Here is a 20,657-nt window from a genome sequence, read left to right as displayed (position 1 = left end):
CAACTAACTTGTCTTGTAAAATGAATAAAAAGGGCTCTAATGAGGAGCACAATGACTTTCAACAACTTTCACCATTATATTTTATAGGTGTTGTTTTTGTATTTGTCACACCCTAGAAGTATGCTCAAAATCATCCATTTCAGGCCACACTTAGGCCATTTCATTAATGTTGATAGTTCTGGTGATAGCAGTGTATACATTATCTCTATTGAATGACTTTAGGAAATTGGCTGTAAGTTCTGAAGTGAACATCAAATTTAAAGCTCAAAAATGTTTAGATGAAATCAAGTTATTGTTGTTATTAACCTGTCCAAAGCCTCTACACAAGCCCAGCAGTTTTTCACATTCCTGCACACACTGAGCTATTGGTTTGTAGCATGTTGTGGCATCCAACTCCTGTTTCTTTTTTTCTCCACTTCTTCAGTGTTTTGAGAGGGGGGCCTCCCCATATGTCTGTGAGTCCTCTGTCTATTTGGAGCAGCGTGGTTGGCTGGGATGGTGGTTATACTCTTGGGAATGCATTCCAGAGCTTTTGCATCATGTGAAACTCAGCCTTTGCAGCCCCCTTGTCACTATTTAGCTCTGCTGCCAGCAAGGAAAACAAACTAGGTGGATCATATTTTCTTGTTTTCTTTAACAGATAGAAACTAGTGGCATCTGGAAAGCAGAAAAAATAGATAGCAGAGCATTTTATAAAATTTTATAATGCTATAAAGACCTAGGTCTAGCAAAATCAACTAAATAAATAACTAACTAAATATTACTGTCACTTTCAGTTTTGTTTGTCTTACCCTCTTGTCAGATTTTTTTTTGTTTGTGGTGACATACACTGTATGAATCAGGAATAGGTAATGTGTATAACAGAAAGTCATACACAATTTTAATGGATATCTCACAAATGCTCAATGTAACAATGTATATTTGCATAAAACATTGAAATTGTGTTATTGTTATTTTTACATCTAAAATGTTTACTGTGTGACATTATCATAATGCACAACAAGGTTTCATTGATGCTGTGTTGTGCTGAGCTCTTGTAACAGGAGAGGGTGCTGTCTCCTCAATAATGGTTGTTTGGTATTAATTCTATAAAAAGAGTGATGCATTTATTTTATTTTTCTGAGTTTAACATCTGTTGTGTTAAATGAACGCATATAATAATATAAAACATCATTCAAAAAATATATTTTGAAATGTATATTTGTTATATACACTGAGATGCATTTCTTGCATTAATGCCACCTGAGTCTATACTATACAAGTAGCCACTATTTTTTAAAATGTCCTTTTCAAATCACCCTCGACTAGGCCTCGACTAGTTTCTCTCAGTTTCACTGAGAGAAACTGTTAAGAAAAACGTGTTTATGTGAATTGTCGGCGAAAGCCAATCTCATCTTTTTTTCAAGACTCTCCCAGTGGCAACAAGTGGAGTAGTAAGAGATATGCTGCAGTAAGAGATATGAGATAGGCTTCATACAACATAAAGATTAAGTCTTCAACTTTATTAAGTTAATATATACTATACCTGATAGTGATCAATGGTTATCAGATACCTCAACATAGCAGTGTGTCAGTGGCATGCTGTGGGTCAAATTGTTAGTAGTAGCCAATCTGTTCACCTGGAAGGGTCAGTTGTTGAATTTCATTAAGTCTCACCCCAGACCAACCTTGTCCCATTAACACATGGAAGGCAAATAGCAAAGAAGCCCAGTGCATCAGAACACTTTGCAACGGAGTGAACGTTTGTCCTCTTTATATCCCTAACCAGAACAGCAATCTTATTTTTCATTTACTATAAAGCCAGTCATCGGGTTGCACATAAATAACAGCCTGATCCTGTATATTTATGATGTCACAGGATTAAGACATTGATCCAAACATTGATTCCCATATATCAACAGTTTATCACAGCTCAAGAATAAGTCACATTTTGCATCATTCCATTTAGCCTGCTTTTAAACCCCCCCAAAAATCAGTTTGCTTTATAATTTACATATTTTAAACGTGGTATGTTCTTTTCATGATTACTATGTATGCAAGTAGGGATGAGCATGCATGTAACAACAGAAGAAGAAAAAACATCAAGGAGTACTGTGTGTGTGTGTGTGTGTGTGTGTGTGTGTGTGTGTGTGTGTGTGTGTGTGTGTGTGTGTGTGTGTGTGTGTGTGTGTGTGTGCGTGCATTTGCTGCACAAGTGGTGTTACTGACATAATGCCTGCTATTTATATTAATACTCCTGTGAACATAGGACTGTGGCATTATTCTTTGGCAAAGCAAAAGCAGAGGAGAAATGGACATTTTACAAAGTGAAATTAGTGGCAGTGCGCTCATGATAATCACATTCAGTCCGCAGATGTAGCCTATTGACACAACAGAGAAATAGCCCCATGTACTGAAGTGGGTGTGTGCGGGAGAGGAGGGGTTAAAGATTGGGAGGGTATAGATTGTAGACGGAGCAGTAGTTGGGTAGGCTGGATTGTGATAGCGACAGATGTCTAGAGAACTGTGAGGGGGCACTCCTCCGTTACAACACAGTCCCACACTGCACCTCGGAGAGCAGGGGCGGAATCTGCAGCTGTCACTCCAAAGGTTTACCTCCATTATCACATCCAGCCGGAGCCTGAAAAAGAAGCCTAGTGATCACTCTCTAGAAATACAGGTCGGTCTCATCTTAACATTGTTTAATTTTTTTTTTTTTATGTTTTATGTTTCAGTTGCAACGTGTGTAGGATATATGTTCTGCGGGTTAAAAGAAAGAAAAGAAGTGAGTTAGAAAGAAAGATGCCTGTGAGCTGCAGCTTAACCATTGTTCTCACTCTCTGCCTTTCTCCTGTTATGCAAATGTTAACATTTCAAGGCTGGCACAATAAAGGCAGGATTTATTCTCTCCCGTCCTCAGCGGTCGAAATTGATTTCGTGCGTCGTTTTTTTTTTAAGTAGGCCAGGCTGTTAAAAAAAAAAAACTTGTGGGATAAAGAAAAGCACAAAACAAAGTTATGAAGTTGTGGTGCTTATTAGGTATTAACGCGTTATTGTGATAAATGTCGTTTTCTTTTTGCATGTGTCTGTGAGTACGACATTTTCAAATGCTTGTGAACAAAACGGGCAGAGCAGCTGAGAGAAGCAGCGGTGGGCGGGTTGAAATGGGGGATGGACACCCCTTTACAGCCTTTATCACTCAAGTATTCGTGGCCACTGTGGGCTATAGTGTAATTCCCCTGTATTAGTAGCCCATATTCTACACTATTGTACAGATTAGCACAGTGTTTGTTGCCAATTTAGCCTAACCCATTACTTTTGTCAGTGAGATCTGCTGGTGAGGAATCCCCATCCTTTGTTACCGGTCGGCACATGCATGCTGCCCTACCTTTGTGTCTTCTTTATCTTTCCAAATGTAAACCTTTGTGTCTACTGTCCATTTGATTTTCGTATTTACTCGAAAATTGCCTTGAAATAATGTCCACAATGATTTGATCTCAAAATAGCTTTACAGGGTTTCCCTCAAACTGTTCATTTTTGCTTTGTCTGATGAAGGCCGGAGACACCAGATGATTTGGCGAAAAATAGGCAAATAAGAAATCAATCACATAACAATTGCAATAACATTAATACATTTTAAAAATAATTCATAATGAATATTTTTTTACCACTGGTCTGTTCATTTTACTGTAAATTGTGTAACGGATGTGCAGTTTATATCCCATTATGGTGTATGGCGCATCCTTTCTTGATTGCTCCATTGCAGCACTATGGACAGTTCCCAGATTGTTCGTACCCTTATTCTGCCCTGCATGGTAAACGTCCCACTTGTGGCATTAATTAATGGAATTTAATAGAAAAAAAGCATCCATCAAACCAAAATAGGCTAATCAAATTATTAGACTGTTGCATTTAAAATTAATGTAATTATAAAGATGTAATTTCTATTCTAAATAACCATATGGTGCTCTCTTATATTCAAACAGGGTGATTTTCTCAGGGTCAGCTAAAATAAAATCAGTAAGATAAAGTTGAACTTCCAGTTCTCTATTCTGTCACTGATAGGAAGTTACATTCTGTTGCAATCATAAACTCTTCCTTTACAGCCACAACAGTGTTCCCCATTAACATGTTTGCTCTTTTCACAGAATGTGCCAGTTTTGTTTTTACAATAATCTGCGCTTCACACAGAAAATCCACTTATAATTAATTCATATCTTGTATGTGAATGTAACGGCAAGCTCTGAATTGCAATTCTGAACTAAAGCTTATAGCTTGTCATGGTGAAAGAAGAATAGTTGTGCATCTACATCATAGTTGTGCATTTCAGAGTTGTGGGCTCATTTGGCACTGAGCCTGACCCAACATTCCTGAAAGGGTAGAGAGTCTGTGGAGTTGTCTGATCTCAGTAAGGTTCCCATGCATTTACATTTGTTTTCTAGCCAAACTGTGTTTGGCAAAGAGCAGTTTCCAATTTAACTTTTTAGGTCACTTCTAGACAAAAGACTTTTCTCCATTCTCCTTTCTGACACAAAATGGTTTTACATTTGAAGAAACCGAGTTGAACCGAAAGTCGAACCCAAACTGCATTTTAGAAAGTATGACAAAATACATGATTAGTGTTCACATGTGGTGTATAAATGTTAAATACCTAAAATACTTACCTCAGTAAAGTAGGGTCATCTTTGTGCTTGGGTGGCATATTTGTAGCACTGTTGCCTCACAACATGAAGATCCTGCGTTTGAACCCAGCCAGCTGGGTCCTTTTGGAACAATGTTTTATCTCTCATATACACCTTCATGTAATTATTTCTATAGGAGACACCATGGGAGGCAAACTGAGCAAGAAGAGGAAGGGATATGATGTGAGCGATCCCAAAGAGACGAAGGATGAGACCACAGTGACGGCTGCTGGTGCAGATGAGTCTGCTAAAGTGGAGGCCGGATCCCCACCCACAGAAGCTGCTGTGACAGCAGAGGCAGGCAATGTGGTAAAGGAAGCTGTTGGGTCAGCTGCGGCAGCAGTAACTGAAGCAGTAGTAAAAGCTCCAGAAGAGCCCAAATCCGCACCTCCAGAGGAACCAGATCCTGCTGCTCCAGAAGAGGCAGCTCCAGTAGAGGAACCAGCTGTAGCAGCAGAGAAGGCAGCTCCAGTAACACAAGAACCAGTTGCAGCAGTAAAGGAACCACCTCCAGTGGAGGAACCAGCTGCAGCAGTAGAAGAACCAGCTGCAGCAATAGAGGAACCAGCTCCAGTAGCTCAAGAACCAGCTGTAGCAGCAGAAAATGCAGCTCCAGTCGCTCAAGAACCAGCTGCAGATGTACAAGAACCAGCTGCAGCAGTAGAAGAACCAGCTCCAGCAGTAGAAGAACCAGCTCCAGCTGTAGAAGAACCAGCTCCAGCTGTAGAAGAACCAGCTGCAGCAGCAGCGGAGTCGGACCCAGTAGTAGAGGAGCAAGCTCCAGTAGAGCTTCCAGAGGCTAAAGCAGCAGCAGAGGAACCTTCTGCTCTGGCATCAGAAGAACCTGTGCTAAGTGAGGTTAAATCTGAAGAAAAGCCCCCTGTAGAAGAGCCTGTTTCAGCTGTAGAATCTGTGCCAGAGGTTGTTCCCATCAGCGCAGAAGAAGCACCCAAGGACCAAGTGCCAGAGCCCATCCCACAGACTGTTTCTGAGCCAGAAGCCACTGTGGAGGAGACAGTGGTTCCTGCTGCTGTCCCTGGACCCGAGCCATTGGCTGAGCCAGCTGCAGAGCCAGCGCTGGAGCAAGCCCCAGAACCAGAACAAACCCCCAAGCCAGAGCAAGCAGCAGAGCTTGAAGCAGAGCCAGAGAAAGCACCAGAGCCAGAGTCAGTGGAAGCACCCGAGCCACAACCTGAACCAGAGCAAGCACCAGAGACAGAGCTTGAACAACCACCAGAGCCAAAACCAGAGCAACTGCTAGAGCCAGAGCCTAAGCAAATGGCTGATGCAGTGGAATCTGCAGCAGACGAACAAGTAGAAGAAGTTGAGCCTGAACCAATTGTAGCCACACCTGACATTACTGAACTTGAAACTGTGAAAGCAGAAGCACCTGAGTTGTTGGAGACTGCATCAGAGGATGTCCCCACTGAACATCAGCCTGTAGAAGAGGAATCTGTTGCAACAAAAGCCTACAGCACTGAGGCGACAGTTGAGCCAGAAGCACCAGAACCTGTCCCTGAGATTGTCATCTCAGAGTCTGTCTCTGCCAGTGAAATTACTGCTGAGTCTGAAGAGGCAGCTGAAGCTTCTGTAGAAGAGGTGCCTTGCCCAGAGCCTGAGGTAGAAAGCAAGATGGAAAATGGAGATATAAAGAGCCCTTCTGGTACAGAAGATGTGGCAGAAGTAGATGCACTTCCAACTGTAAATGGAGATTGCACAAATGCTGCTGCCATACAGACAGAGGAATGTGTTAATGGTAATGAAAAGCCAGAGGAGACGCCAATCAAGGAGCAGAGTGACTTTGAACTAAAAAAGGAGCTGAACCTGAGCGAGGATGTCCAGGAAGTTCCGGATGCAGTCCCCGAAATGGCAGATGGTCTCAGCACTGAGGTCACCCAAGCAGTCTGAAAAGGAAGCCATCTTTAAAAATCAATGTGAATTCAGATTAATCCTCCAAGGGTGCGAGAAAGCTATCAAGGTATCACAAACACAGCTAGGCTTTCTGGAATACTGTAACACCGCAATGTCTATAGTGGTAACTCAGGCAAAAGGATGTTTTCCTTTGAGTAACCAAAAATGAAATGCAACTACTTGGATAGAGAGAGAGAGAGAGAGAGAGAGAGAGAGACAGACAGACAGACAGACAGAGGGAGAGAGAGAGAGAGAGATCGAAGTGCAGAGAGAAGACTTAAGTTTGGAATTGAAGGGTGCAGACAGAGAGTGAAACTGGACAGCAGAGCAAACATACTGGACAGTAAATGTAAATGAATGTAAATGAATGGAATGAATAAATCTGTGTGTGAGCCCGATAATTATTACAAAGTGGTTTATTGGAACAGCATTCATTATTAGTATATTATCTGATTTGGAATGTCATATATCCGTTCTATTCCTATATGCAGAGACATGGCATAAATGTTTTGGCCTTTTATAATAATGGTACCTGTGAGGACTGTTCATTTTAAATTGATTGTTCGGAATAGAGAATAAAAAGAGATTGTTATAGCCTACACTGATCTTCTTTTCTTTCCATGCATTCTCTCGGCATCAAGTGTGTTACAATTGTATGAGGCACTGGGTTATTAGTAAGATTTAGTTGATTTTACTCTAGGCTTTGGATCTGTCTTTCTTATTAATGAATCAGTAAATCCAAGAATAAGTTGCTTTTACAGTAGTTGCAAAAGAAGCAGAGCAACATTATTTAGGCTCTGTTAATTACAATCCACTTGTTGACATCCACTGCCACTACAGCTCATATAAGCTCTAGTGGGTCATAGTTTGACTGATCATAGATATCTACAGAGAGCAATGTCCTTTTGGTCACTGGCCACATTACACATGTTTTGGATAGTGGAACATGGCTGCCAGTTGTATGCATGGATGTATGCAGGCAGCATCATGATTGTGCAAACAAAAGGATTTCACCGTACCCAGAGAAATCAGTCTAATCTCCCCCTTACCTCTTTCTCATTCACATCACCATGCCTACAGCTGAGGCCAAAGCAGCACACCCTGCCAACATTTCACAGATCCATACCAGCAAGGGGAACTAAATGGGGGAGGGGCAGGAATTCTTGCAGGAGGCAGAGAAAAGGAAGAGGGGGCAGGGGGGTTTGGGGGAGGGGGTTCTGGGATGAAAGCAAGTGCTATGATGCTGTACAGAGGACAAGAAGATAGATAGATACTCTCTCTTCTGGCTACAAACATTTTCAGACTATTTCACAGATTGAAATTAGACAAGCAATAAGGATGAATATAAGTTGATGGTAATTAGTGGGGATAAACATGTTTTGACACCTACCTGATGCCTTGTTGTAGAATGCTGCCACGCCTGCTGCTCACACTAATGTCAGAGACTAAAGGGTCTTTGTCATACAGGTGCTAATGCACATTAACAAGAGGGAGTAAAATGATATTTGTGTTTCTGTGCATGTGTGTGTGTACATATATGGACAATAGGCGAGGTGGGTGTATGGGGTGGAGTCTGGGCCTTAGTGGAGTATGATCATCCAACCTTGAAATAACTACTGGGCCATGGTTCAGAATATTAGAGGAGATCTAATAGTGATAATGGTAAACTCCCATAGAAGTAGCTCCATAATGGGCTCATCCACATACCAGCTCTCCTCGGTTTCTTAAAAAAAAAAAAAAACTCCAGCACTGCACATTTATAAAAGGAATGTTGTGGAGAGGGTTTGGGGGCCGGGAGGATGAACTCGCTGGCATGTTTTCATCTCTGTTGCTGAACAGTTTTGCCAAAATGACTTACTTTGTACGCATATGGGTTGCTGCCATAGGTCGCTGGTTTGGCAACTATTTTATTGTAAAAAACAAAACAAACAACAACAACATCAAGTCTACAGAAAGATGATACCTGAAAGGGCAGTACATGGCATTCTGCAATTATATTTTATTATTTTTTTATGATGACAACACACAATACAAAGTGTTACACTAAAATACTGCAATTACTACTGTTGGTGCACGCTTTTAAATGGTTTTAGTTTTAAATCATGAATGGTTAAACTTAAAGGCCTTCATTATTTATGAACTGCACTTCTAAAAAAAAGTCTGTTTGGCAGCGACATGATCTGCTAATCTTCAATGAACAATAGCTATCCAGGGGTAGCAAGGTAAAAAGAGAGACCTTTCAAATGAAGCACACCACCAATGAGTGGTGGTAGTAGGAGTAATGGTAGAAACCAATTTTTATTTTATTGCTACAGCTATTTATTCTTGGCAAAATGGACATCTATATAGTCACTACTGAAGTCCTATTGAAGGCTCATCATTTCCTACACTTCCCTGTTTCACTTTCCTTCACTCTCTTTCCGTTTTTTGTGTGTTCGTCTGAGAGAACAGGGTTCTTGTCTTTTGCATCTTGATTTAAACACTGCCTTAAAGTTGCATAGTTGTGAAAGGCCAGCTGCACTGCCTGGTTACCCCAACACTATGTGCTCTATATGCAAGCTCCTGCACAAAGCTCAGACTGTGTTCCAGCTTCTTTTTTCCCGGTGTGAAAACTAGCCTGCAGGCTTTAGCTTTCCACGATTGATGCCTCTGAGAAGCAAAAGGAAAAAGAAAACGTGAACTAAATCCAAAGGCTATATTATGAGGAAATTCATGAGATACTGACCTACTAGGTCAAGTTTGTTTGTTTTCTTCTTTGGGCAGATTGTCAAAGACACAGATCTAGAAATCACTGTTTTTAACAAACTCATCCATACGCTATGGGTACTTTAATGGTTTATCAATTGTTAATGTGTGTGTGCAGGAATGATAGGGGGGACAGGGGAAGAGTAGACAAATTAACAAACTACAAATTTACACAATATCTTCAATTAATTAGATACAGCTATTGTTACTATTGATTATTTAAAGCTCATGAAAACTTGGTTTCCAATAAATTACAGTATTTCTTTATTGCTATATCTGAAATGTCCATCAACTAGCCTATATATTGCAATATACAGTATTTACCCTCCGCTATTTTATTTGAGTACTAGAATCCAGAGTGCAGATAATGGTGCCCTCAAAATGAAAGGAAACAAAAATAAGTAGAGTCTTGGGCATGCATGCTACTTTCTTCTAATCTCACAATGCTCTACATTTCATAGATGCAGAAAATCTACACCTGTCAGCAATGACACAAAATGATAATGATTAATAAGTGTCCGAAATCTCAATTTACAGCTGGCTATTGAGTAAACTGTTGAGTGTCTATTATAGGGAGTAGGGAACAAGTGATTAAAGGAATGAATGAAGGCGAGATAAAGCAACGATTTAACTTACGGTTCATGAAGAAAACACCCTTAGTTATTAAAAGAGAGTTATTTAGAGATTCACAAACTCACTGCATTATCAGGACAGTTGACAGTGGCCTGGCAACATAAGCAAAAACAACCCAACAGCTGTCGTCAGATTTGGATAAAAAATGTGTTAAATCTTGGTTGACTGCCCACTTTAAAATGCAAAAATCACTCATGTGAAATAACCAAAACAGTTTTTAACTTTGGCTGAAAATATTTTGGGTAATGTAAAACTCCATCGCTCATAAGAAGCTGATTGAGAAAATGTGTTTTCAGTATACTGTATTTACACACCTTTTCCTATATAGAGAGTTGTTGTATTTAACGATTCCGATTCCCTGTGTGCTTCTGGGAAGGAATCTTTTAGTTTCCTCTTGATTATTACTGAGATAACAGGGAGGATGTGAGTGTGTGAGGGAAGAATGCTCATACTTCTGAAATGCTTTGTGATATAATTGATACTCTTTCCCTTGTTCCATCTCCTCATCCAGCTGGGGAGATAATAAGAGTCAGGTGGCCAAATTACAGCAACAGCTGATCACTATTTATTATTCAAGCAAGAGGGTGTCAGAGCTCGAAGTACAGACAGGAAAACACACACAAGACACACATGACCGAAAACAAACAATTCACTCTCCCATTTTCACCCTCTCTCATCCCAGAGACACACACACACACACACACACAGACACGCACACAAACACTGATGTCAAATTCTTTTACTACAATAGCTGTACAGCGACTTCCTCTCTTTCCATTTATGTTCTCTAAAACGGTTAGTCAGGACAAGATGCACTAATAATTAACATGCTGAAAGAGCAAGAGTGTTTTTTATGCACTAATCTCCTGGTTCAAACTGTGCCTACATAAGCAAATTATGATTTTTCAAATTTTCTGTCTGGTTAAGAGTTTCTCGCTTTTGGTGTCCGTCTTGCACACATTATCAGCCTTACTATCTCCTTTCCTTTCTCCTTTAGACCTGTACATCTTTTTAGCTTCTCTCTCTCTCTCTTTCTGGCTGTGGGCCACCTCCAAATCCATCCATCTGGATATGTGCACTAATGCTGTCATTTTATCAGGGCGGGCAGAAGGCAATTAGTCAGAGCTCGGTGGTAGTAAGGATCAATATTGATCCGTAGGGTTAGTCTAATGGACGCTGAGAGTAGCAGTGATTCCCCTTTGTCTGCTCAAAGATCCCATCGCCTTTGCCCCCCCCACACACACACACACACACAAACGGAAAGAAAGACGTTGCTTTATATTCTGTCTCACTCTGCTGATGCAGCTGCTGTGCTGAGTGAGCACTTTACAGTTGCCCATTTTGTGTGTGTGTGAGGGGTAAATGTGAAGATAAACAAATGCCCTGTGGATTGTCAGCCATACCTATATGTATTTCTCCTTACCAAGCACTCCGGGCTATTGAGAGAAGAACAACCAGAACAAGATTCAGGGCCACATACACACAACTAGTAGTCAACTAAAGCTAGCACAAGAACCTGAGAAACCTCTGAAACCTATTTAATGTTTTGACATCACAAAATGAAGCAGGGAGCAGTGTGAATGTCATCTCAGTTTTCATTTTGGCTCAACATCTGCTTAGATCTTTAGTGGCCATTGTATCAGCAAGTATTCAATGTCACGCTGTTTGCTGGGTAGCACCAAAATGAAAGTTGAGACAGCATCCACAACTGCTACATTCATCATCTTTGGATTTTACAATAATAACTTTATTCATGCACCTTACAAAACAAGTGATTTTACAGTAAAATCAAATAAAATCTGGAGGAGATAAACATATGGATGAACTCTGAGTCAAAAATAACATCCAGGATAAGGGCCTTTTTTCATTATTAGATAAGGCACCCTCACTAGACAAGTTAGTGTTATTCCTACTTGGAATCAATAAACTCCAGGAATTTCTTGGACATCCAATTCCGAATGTCAGCAAGGCAGGACGTAATAAAGGACACATCGGTGGTACCTGGTCTATCAGGGCATACAGCTATGTCTCATCTGCCTAGCATATTATGTATTGGCATGATTTGCCACAGGGATAGCATGTACAGTATATAGTAAATAAAAGGGGATCCAGAATAGATCCTTGGGGGACCCCAAAAAAGAGAGTGTGAGATCTCCAAACCTAACAGTGTGTACATGCAAGATTGACACATTTTTTGTTCCATTGTGGGATTTTGTGAGAGCAAAACATAGAGCATACAATTCAACTCAAATAAAATGGCAGCCAGTAAAGAAAAAGCACTATACGTAAATATGGGGTGATTTCAGACACAGACCCTGAAACCGAAGCTGCATGATGAAATTCAGCCATCATTAACGTTATTGTTTACACCTGTGCTTTTCCCACATGACACAATGTCCTCTGTGAAAAAGGCCTATACCTCCTTTATTAGTTCATACCCCTCTCTAAACCTACATTATTGTGAGCTTCTACAGCACTATACTTTATATTGTAGTCTTAAATTTACTTCCTGCATGTCACTAAATGCTTATTGTGTTAGCTCAACACCATAGAGTTATTGATACACACACGTACACACTTGTACACTCACCAAAACTGTAGTTATGTTCAGTCAAGACTTTATTTTTAATATCCAAAATAAAAAATTAAGGGATACAATCTGTATAACGTACGACATCCTCTATCCGCAGACCTTCAGTTCCGATTTTTCCAACTAAAGGGTTCCCAAAACCCCCAAAATTGTACTAATGACAGTCATGTGTTATGAGTACTTTTTTGGATCCTCACAAAAAAGAAACAATCAATCTACAAAGTTGTACACTGAACACACACCTGCTATCTCAGCTTAGTCAATGAAAGAGAGGTTGCTTACGTGAGCGCATAAGCACAGTGTGTGTTTTAGATTAGACATGGAAACTCATTTTGTGTGCAGTCACCTTGATCAAGCCTCCGGGCCCTGTAAGTCTCAAGAAAACATGCAGTGAGAAGTTCATTCCTCTCTTGAACTTCTTTAGCCTTCTAGGTTTTTCTTGACTCAAGCACTTAGCACTTGTCATTTCATTTTAACTAAGGAACAAACCAAATCTGACAGAACAGAGCATATTGTACTTACTTAAAATGTTCAGCTTTTCTTACCTGAAGATTAATGGGGACCATTCAGAAAGTTGGCCAAAACAGTTGGAGCGGTGTTATGTAATGGTAATAGTTTAACAAAAAAGTTCTGTTTTAGAGGAGAAACGAAAAGACTAACTGCTTCTCTGTGAACAGAATTCCTTTATTATCTTACAACAAAAACAATCAGATTAATAATCAATAGATTGTGATAAGAAATAGCCGTTGGCTTTTAGTAGCAGCTGGACCTACAGGAAACATGTCATATCACACAACCTACTTTTTATTAAAAGATTAAGACAGAAAGCACTTTTGACTGTTCTATTTTTATATAAAATAAATGTACTAATACATTGTGCCCTTGTAATACAATTTGTGCTGTAAATTGTTTCAGCCCCAGCCACCATGGCTGAAGAGGAGTGTCCATTGGGGAGAGATGACCTTCACTGTGCCTCTGGTGACAGAGCTAAATCAAAGCTGCTGCTTGTTTAAGACAGCCACTGTACACTGGCTGCATGGCCACTGGTGAATTATTTATACATGAAATGAAATGACCTCTGGCTCTTTGAAGACAGCAGGGATAGTCCAAGGACAAGACAGACAGACTAAAAGGTAGGGGGTCGGCAGAGACAAAGAAGGGTTTTAGTGTATGTTTGATGTCTTTACAGGAATGTTTGCAAGTCAAAACCTAGTTTTAGGTAAAGGATAAAGTAAGAGACTGGGTCAGGCATGTAGTTGTGATGGTTGATATTAGGGTTAGGGGCGAGGGGATCCGTCTGAAAGCTATTCAATAGGATATTCTGTTATGCAACACACACACACACACACACACACACACACACAAATAGAGACCAGTCCTGCTTCCTGCAAATTACATTCATATGCAATTATGTTGTAATACATGTTGAAGGTGAGTCTTCAGTAAGCGGCAGTGCAGTTAGCTCAGTAAAGAGTAAAGTGAAAGGTCAGGGCAATGGATGACTGTGTAGGTGTTTGCCTTTGGGTCCAGATTCCTGTGTTTACGTCTCATACTGCCACTGTTGTTATTTCACCTTGACCATGACCTTCCCCTAACCATGTGGGTTAGTAAAGTTGTTTGAACTATACCGTAATTTCTATTGATAAATATAAAAAAAAAAATGTTGCTTACAAAGTACTAAAATGCACTAAAAATTAATTAAATATTAGGGTTCTGCTTGGTACAGCAAAGGAAAACATACAGATATGATTACATTTACCCAATATTTTTCAGAGGAAAAATAGTTGGATATGAATGTAATTACAATGCACTGTGACGGGCTGGAGCGGATCTGTCTTTGCAGCTACATGTTGGTATCAACACTGACTGTCACTGTGTGGATTTAAAACTGATAAGGGCATTGACAGGCAGCAGAAAAAAATTCTCCCATCTTTGCTTCTATCCATAATTTCCACTACCTGCAAACCTTGTCAATGACTGACAGCTCGGCAGAGCAGCTGGCTCGTCAACTATATGCTTGACCTGGTTCAATGGCAGGCTGAATATGAACCTTCCTGTCTAGCTGGTGTTACCTGGTTGATTCTTACACTCTAACTAAACCTGACACTGGAATGTGTCACTCCTGTTTGGTACCAAATTGATACTGTGAGAGTGTCCATTCAGTCATTATGGGATGTTTTACAAGTAAAGGGTTTGGCACGTCAAATTATGTTGAAAACAACAAGCACCAAACACAGCAAGAAGCCAACCATAAAAAGGAGATGTGTAGGACAACATTAGAATAGGCAAGTTGACAGGGGGGCTAACTGGTATGACAGCTTGAAATGCCACATTCTTCTGCAATGAACTCACACAAGCCACACACACACACACGCATGCACACACAGACACACAAATGTTTGTGGGTTTTAGATAAGGTAAAAAATGTTAATATTTACCATGCAGAAAGGAATGGGAATGACAGACATTTTGGTAGTTTGAAGGTGCAAATGCACCAACCCCAATGCACACTCTCTTTTTCTCTCTACATACAACCCACTTCATGTAGAGACTATTAGACACTGATGATTGTTCTGTGGCAGGTAGATGAGAAAAGTGCTTTTCTTAGCAGCCAACTAGAAATAGCAGCTTAAAGCATCTGTCACCTACAGTCCAGCTGCAGCAGGCACATGGGCAGCAGTCACAGACATACATGGACATACCAGAGGGCCTTGAATTATGGTTACATTTTTAAGACTTTTATAAAATGATGTGGTTTTGTCTGATTTATTTGACTCATTTTCTCCACACATCCCAAAGGCAGGCCACCCTGGTTTTTAGCTGTACTAACTAAAGGTAAAACAAATTAATAACAGCTGACACAACTGCACAACAGAGTCTTTTACCATAATGGTGGAGAAGCACAAGCACTGCATACAAACTGGAGAGAAGAGCTCCAGAAATGCATTCCAGAAAAGTTAGAGCTTAATTGGCAAACAGAATTTATGACTCAATATCTCTCAATCTGAATTCAAGCATGTCCTAATAAATCCAATTATTGTTTTACATCAGCCGTAGAGCGTTTTTTGTGATTTTTTGTCATGGCCTGTCAACATTTGTTTAACTGTGGAGGACTCTAAAGTGTTGTGGCAGATCGTCATCCCAGCGTTCACGTCCAACATGTCATGTCAACAGAGAGGGACAGGAGAAATGGAGAGAGAGAAAGTGGGATTTGTTTTGTATTCCAATTAGTAACAAATAAGCATTTACAATTTGTGAGGGGGGGGTGGAATTACATGTTTTACCACCATAACCATAAACAAGAACATTTGACACACATGCAGACATTTTTGTAGAACACAATGATCATTTGTAAAATAACACTAGCTCCTCTATCCAGCAAGGCTCCATATTAGTTATACCACGTTAAGACCATGCGATTTCACACAGATGAGCCATTATATATACCATATACCATTTAACTGTTGGTGTGCAGCTCATTTTGTATACAAGACAAAATTGCAGCTATTGTTTCAGACTGTGGCAAACAGGTCTCATAAAAAAGGAATCCCGCCAGCTTGGCAACACAGCAGATACACACATAAACACACCCCACCCCCCAACACACAATCGCGTTCATAGTCTTTTCTGCTTCCATGTGCACTTACACATATTCAATAATATGCTTAAGAAAGTATTTTCTGGTGCCTGCATTTGTGCACTAGTGTCAATGAAAGACAAAACTGAAGTGAAGGCGGTGGACGAAAGGACTGAGATGGAAAGTGTGGGTTAGAGGAAGGTTGTGGGGGGGAGTGGGGAGGAGGGGTCTTATTGTATTAGAGTAACAAGGACTTCAAACTGGCCCCTCCTTTAGATGCACTTACAGAGAATCACTGGGCGAGTGTCAGGACCTCCTTCAGTCGCTGACCCCCTGCACGCCTCATTAAACCCCTAACTTTGTCATAGATTCATCCCAACACACACACACACACACACACACACACACACACACACACACACACACACACACACACACACCCCCATGATGCCCCTGGCCCACGGCATTGCCATATGTCCACCACGCAGGCCCTGGCAGCTCCTCACTGCTTTGTACTCTCTGCACACTTCAACCTACTGCAACATGTGAGAAAGACCCTTAGGAACGACTGGCAGGCAACTACCAAACACCCAAGGCTTTTGTGAAAGATGGTGATTCAGCTGATCCCACTGTTGCCTTACAGAAATACTGTTCAATTGGTATAGACATAATCGAGCAGAATCTGATGTAACAGTTAGCCACTGAAAACCTTGTTTCATTACATTTTTGGCAGTTTTTTCACTTAATGGATAACATATTCCCTTTTGAGTTGGGACATTCTGCAAGCTCTTATTTTCTCACTCACTTTGTGTGTGCTGTGGAAAGTATTTATAAAGTTCTTTGATGTATTCTACATCAAAATGTCAAACCCTGAAAACGATCCTTTCACCTTTGTTTTACTCAGAGAGAAATCAATGCACTGCCATAAGTGGATTATTACCGCTTGAAGCCTTGATAATGTGTAACCTGCTGCCCCTCACTGAGCCAATTCTACTGCCCTCTAATGTTACATGTTACACCTTATGTGCAAATTGCACTCAGTGAGAATCACCACCATCTCCGCAGCAGGATAATCATTTGACAGCGTTGATTTTCTATCATCTAGGTCATGGCAACCATTGACAAGAGTCCAGTGTTCTTGTCACTCAGGATATTGTTTCAAAGTGTAATAAAGTAATTTTTTTTTAACAGTAACTTCATTCTACTTTAAACCCTGTGATCAGTTCAGGGTTAATGGTTAAAATCCAGGGATCCGTTATCCAAAGAAATGGTGCCAGCATTATATTAATTAATTATTTAACAAATGACCGTAACATTTCAAATTGCAGATACAATATCAATACATGCATGGCTTGCAAGAATGCGGGTTTGTTTTGGTACGAAAAGTGTTAAAATTAACGTGAGAGAAAATGATCTGATGCTGCAAATCATGTCTTGTATGTTAGAAAGTTGGTCAAACGGGCCCCATAATTTTTGTGTATCAGAGAAAATTTGGATCACAAGATACCAAAGAAATCATACTTGATTTGAGAACACACAAGGATTTGAGAAAGTAACACTCACTTCGTCTGTTATCTTCTTTTTATGCAATAGGATGAGTATTTTTATGTTGGCTTTGTGTGTTGTGGAAACATTTGAGTCTTACTCTGAAATAAACCCATCAGATCAGTAAGACAATCTGCCTTGTGGAGTGAGAATCAAAGATGAAACAGAACAGAAATAAAGCGATGAACAAAGAACCCCTCCAGCTCTATGTTGTTAGACTTTTTCACAGAGATGAGAACGAATAGGCTAACTGTGAACATTTTTACAGCAGAGTCAATATGGCCATGTCAAAAAAGACATATACAATCATGATATTTAAAAAACAAAATGTACATACCGACATACAGTACATGATTAAATCTGAGATTGAAAACTAATTCCCTCCCATAAATAGTATAAACATAGAGCAGAGTTTTGAGGCAGAAAGGATGTTCAAAAAGAGTGATGATAAGGGGAAAGGCAGGATTAAGTGAACAATGAAGATTCACTGGGCTGCTCTGTCCTCTTGCAAACCAGCCTGGCGAGTTGCTGGAACAGGTAGAGCCGGCAGAGTGACTCAGCACCTGGCACTGGGACGTGACCCAGATCCACCACTGCTGTGCATTTCTGATTGAGAAGTGTCAGATAAAGCAGATCAGGACCTGCCATCACTTCAAACTATTACTGACATTCAGAGGCAACGAAGGAACAGCTTCTCTGGCACTACTTAGCAAGACAGCCAACTCAGCTGATGCTCAGGGGAAAGCAGAGAGGGGGTGAGGTAGGAGGAGAGCAGCACTGTGTGTGTGTGTGTGTGTGTGTGTGTGTTAAGACTGTGTGTGTCTTAAGAGGTAACCTCCCAGAAAGGTTCCCAATAAGTTTCTTTCCAAAAAATAACAATGAGTTATCCTTAATAATTTTGCTGTACAGCTACAAGATCAAGCTGCTGACTTTCTCCTGACCTTTACAGCATTGCTTATTGAGGCTTAAGGAGAAGGATAAGATTACACGAGTGCATGGGAATGCAGCATTACACACAGCGTGCCGTGCATACATTGTATGTATGTACTTTGGAAATCCACACTAATGTGAGATTACAGCTAATTAACCTTCTTAAATGTTAACAAGATCTTACTGTATTGTGGAAAACTCTACAAAGTTCTTTTATTCAGAGCGGCAGATGCAGCCTGCTGCAGAACATGGAATGTAAAACACTCCTTTGAGATGAGACGTCCTTTATTTTTCTTCAAAGTGTGCCTGTAAGAAGGAAAGGGGTGAGGAGGGGGTGTTGAGGGAGAGAGAGGGCAGGCAGAGATTGTAGAGGGCAGAGGTGGATAGACAACTCAAGTTACTGTTACTTGAGGATTTCTCATGTTGAAATCAACTCACAAAAGAACAAAAGTGGCTCTTTTGAAGACTACTGTGAGATGGCCACATATGCTCACTATGAAAGGGCCGATGTGGCATCCTGATCATAATAATTTGTAAGGAATAGTTCCACATTTTGAGAAATAAATCTGCTTTCTTTTCGCAAGTTAGATGATAAATTGATACCACTTTCATGTCTGCATGGTAATTATGAAGCCATATCAAGCAGCCGGTTAGCTTAGTTTAGCATAAAGACAAGGAGAACCTGCTAGCGTGGCTCTGTCCGACAGTAACAAAATCTGACTACCAGCACCAGTAAAATTGGCAATAATTCCTCATTACACAGGCAATGAATACAGCAAGTATGGTATGCCAAAATTGTAGTAGGAAGTCTGGAAACTTTGATGGTTGTTTACAACTAGTCAAAGTATGTTTCCACATCAATTATTGTTTCCCCTTATCTAAACCTCTGTGAGGCCTAACTATAACCTAAATTAAGCCTTAACCCCAACAATGGAGGGCAGCTGTGTGGGAAACTGTTTACGAAAACACAATTCAAGCGTAAACTTCAACATAAGACAACAGACTTACGGACCTGATAGGATTACATTTGACTGAAATTGTACCTTGTACAATTCATTTGACCATTTTTTGTATTGATTGATTGATTAATTGATTGATTGATTGACAGTTTGTGTACTAGTTTTATTGTTTGTTGTTTTCTTTTCCTGACCTGTGGGTTTGTTTACAACATGATCATTTGACCACTCGTGCCTCTTACCTCATTTGATTTATTTTTAGCATTGTCGCTCTGTTTCAAGATCTCAGCAATTAACCTGGTGGGACAAAAGATGGACAAACCCAAAAAAAAGAAAAAAAGATCCAAATGAATATAAACCAGAATTATCCTTAAAAGAAATAGTTCGACGTTTTGGGAAATACACTTATTTGCTTTCTTGCAGAGGGTTAGATGAGAAGATTGATACCACTATTATAATTGTACAGTAAATATAAAGGTACAGCCAGCAGCTGGTTAGCTTAGCTTAACATAAGGGGAAACAGCTAGCCTGGCTCTGTCTAAAAGTAATAGAACCCGTCCAACTAGATATATCTAGCTCACTAGTTGACACATTTTATCATTTTATCTATTCATACAAATTACAAATGCAACAAGTTATGTTTTTTCAGGGACAATATATGCTGGACTATTTCTTGGCCAGGAACAGTAACTTCCCAAAATAGTTTCCAAAAAGTCAAACTATTACTTACACTCTGTAATATCCATCTTTTCCAGAAGTTGCTGAATACAACACCTCATAACACATCAACATATGTGAAAATACATGACTGATTTAAGCCGTTTGTAAGATATTTGTTGAATGGCTGAATAAAACTGAATTGGTGTGTGTGTGTGTGTGTGTGTGTGTGTGCGTGCGTGCGTGCATGCGTGAATGTGTCTGTCTGTATTAGATAATATTCTTACAGCCACAGACATCTTCCCCAAGAGCTCTGCCAAGCCTCAGTCTCCTAACATGGCAGTGCAATCATCCACTTGAATCTGATTGCGCCACACACCCCCTGCTGTCTAATGAGAGGATTAGACACTAAATATTTGTTACGATCCCCTGTTGAGGTTACCCTTTCCTCT

General features: G+C 40.2%; 1 protein-coding gene across 1 annotated transcript; it reads left to right on the top strand.

Annotated features, from left to right (window-relative positions):
• Positions 1-2,461: 2,461 nt before the first annotated feature.
• Positions 2,462-7,171, top strand: si:dkey-56m19.5 (fibrous sheath CABYR-binding protein). Its single transcript, XM_028579384.1, has 2 exons — positions 2,462-2,659; positions 4,798-7,171. The coding sequence occupies exon 2, from the start codon at positions 4,806-4,808 to the stop codon at positions 6,567-6,569; it is 1,764 nt and encodes a 587-aa protein (XP_028435185.1). The 5' UTR covers positions 2,462-2,659; positions 4,798-4,805; the 3' UTR covers positions 6,570-7,171.
• The last annotated feature ends 13,486 nt before the right edge of the window (positions 7,172-20,657 follow it).

The sequence above is a fragment of the Perca flavescens genome, chromosome 1 (assembly GCF_004354835.1).
Source record: "Perca flavescens isolate YP-PL-M2 chromosome 1, PFLA_1.0, whole genome shotgun sequence".
Lineage (NCBI taxonomy): Eukaryota > Metazoa > Chordata > Actinopteri > Perciformes > Percidae > Perca > Perca flavescens.
The sequence above is the reverse complement of the archived record's forward strand: the minus strand, read 5'-3'. Positions and strand labels throughout refer to the sequence as shown.

Bases quoted from the DNA above. Each gene is read 5' to 3' on its own strand.
- si:dkey-56m19.5 (XM_028579384.1), top strand. From the start codon at position 4,806: ATGGGAGGCAAACTGAGCAAGAAGAGGAAGGGATATGATGTGAGCGAT.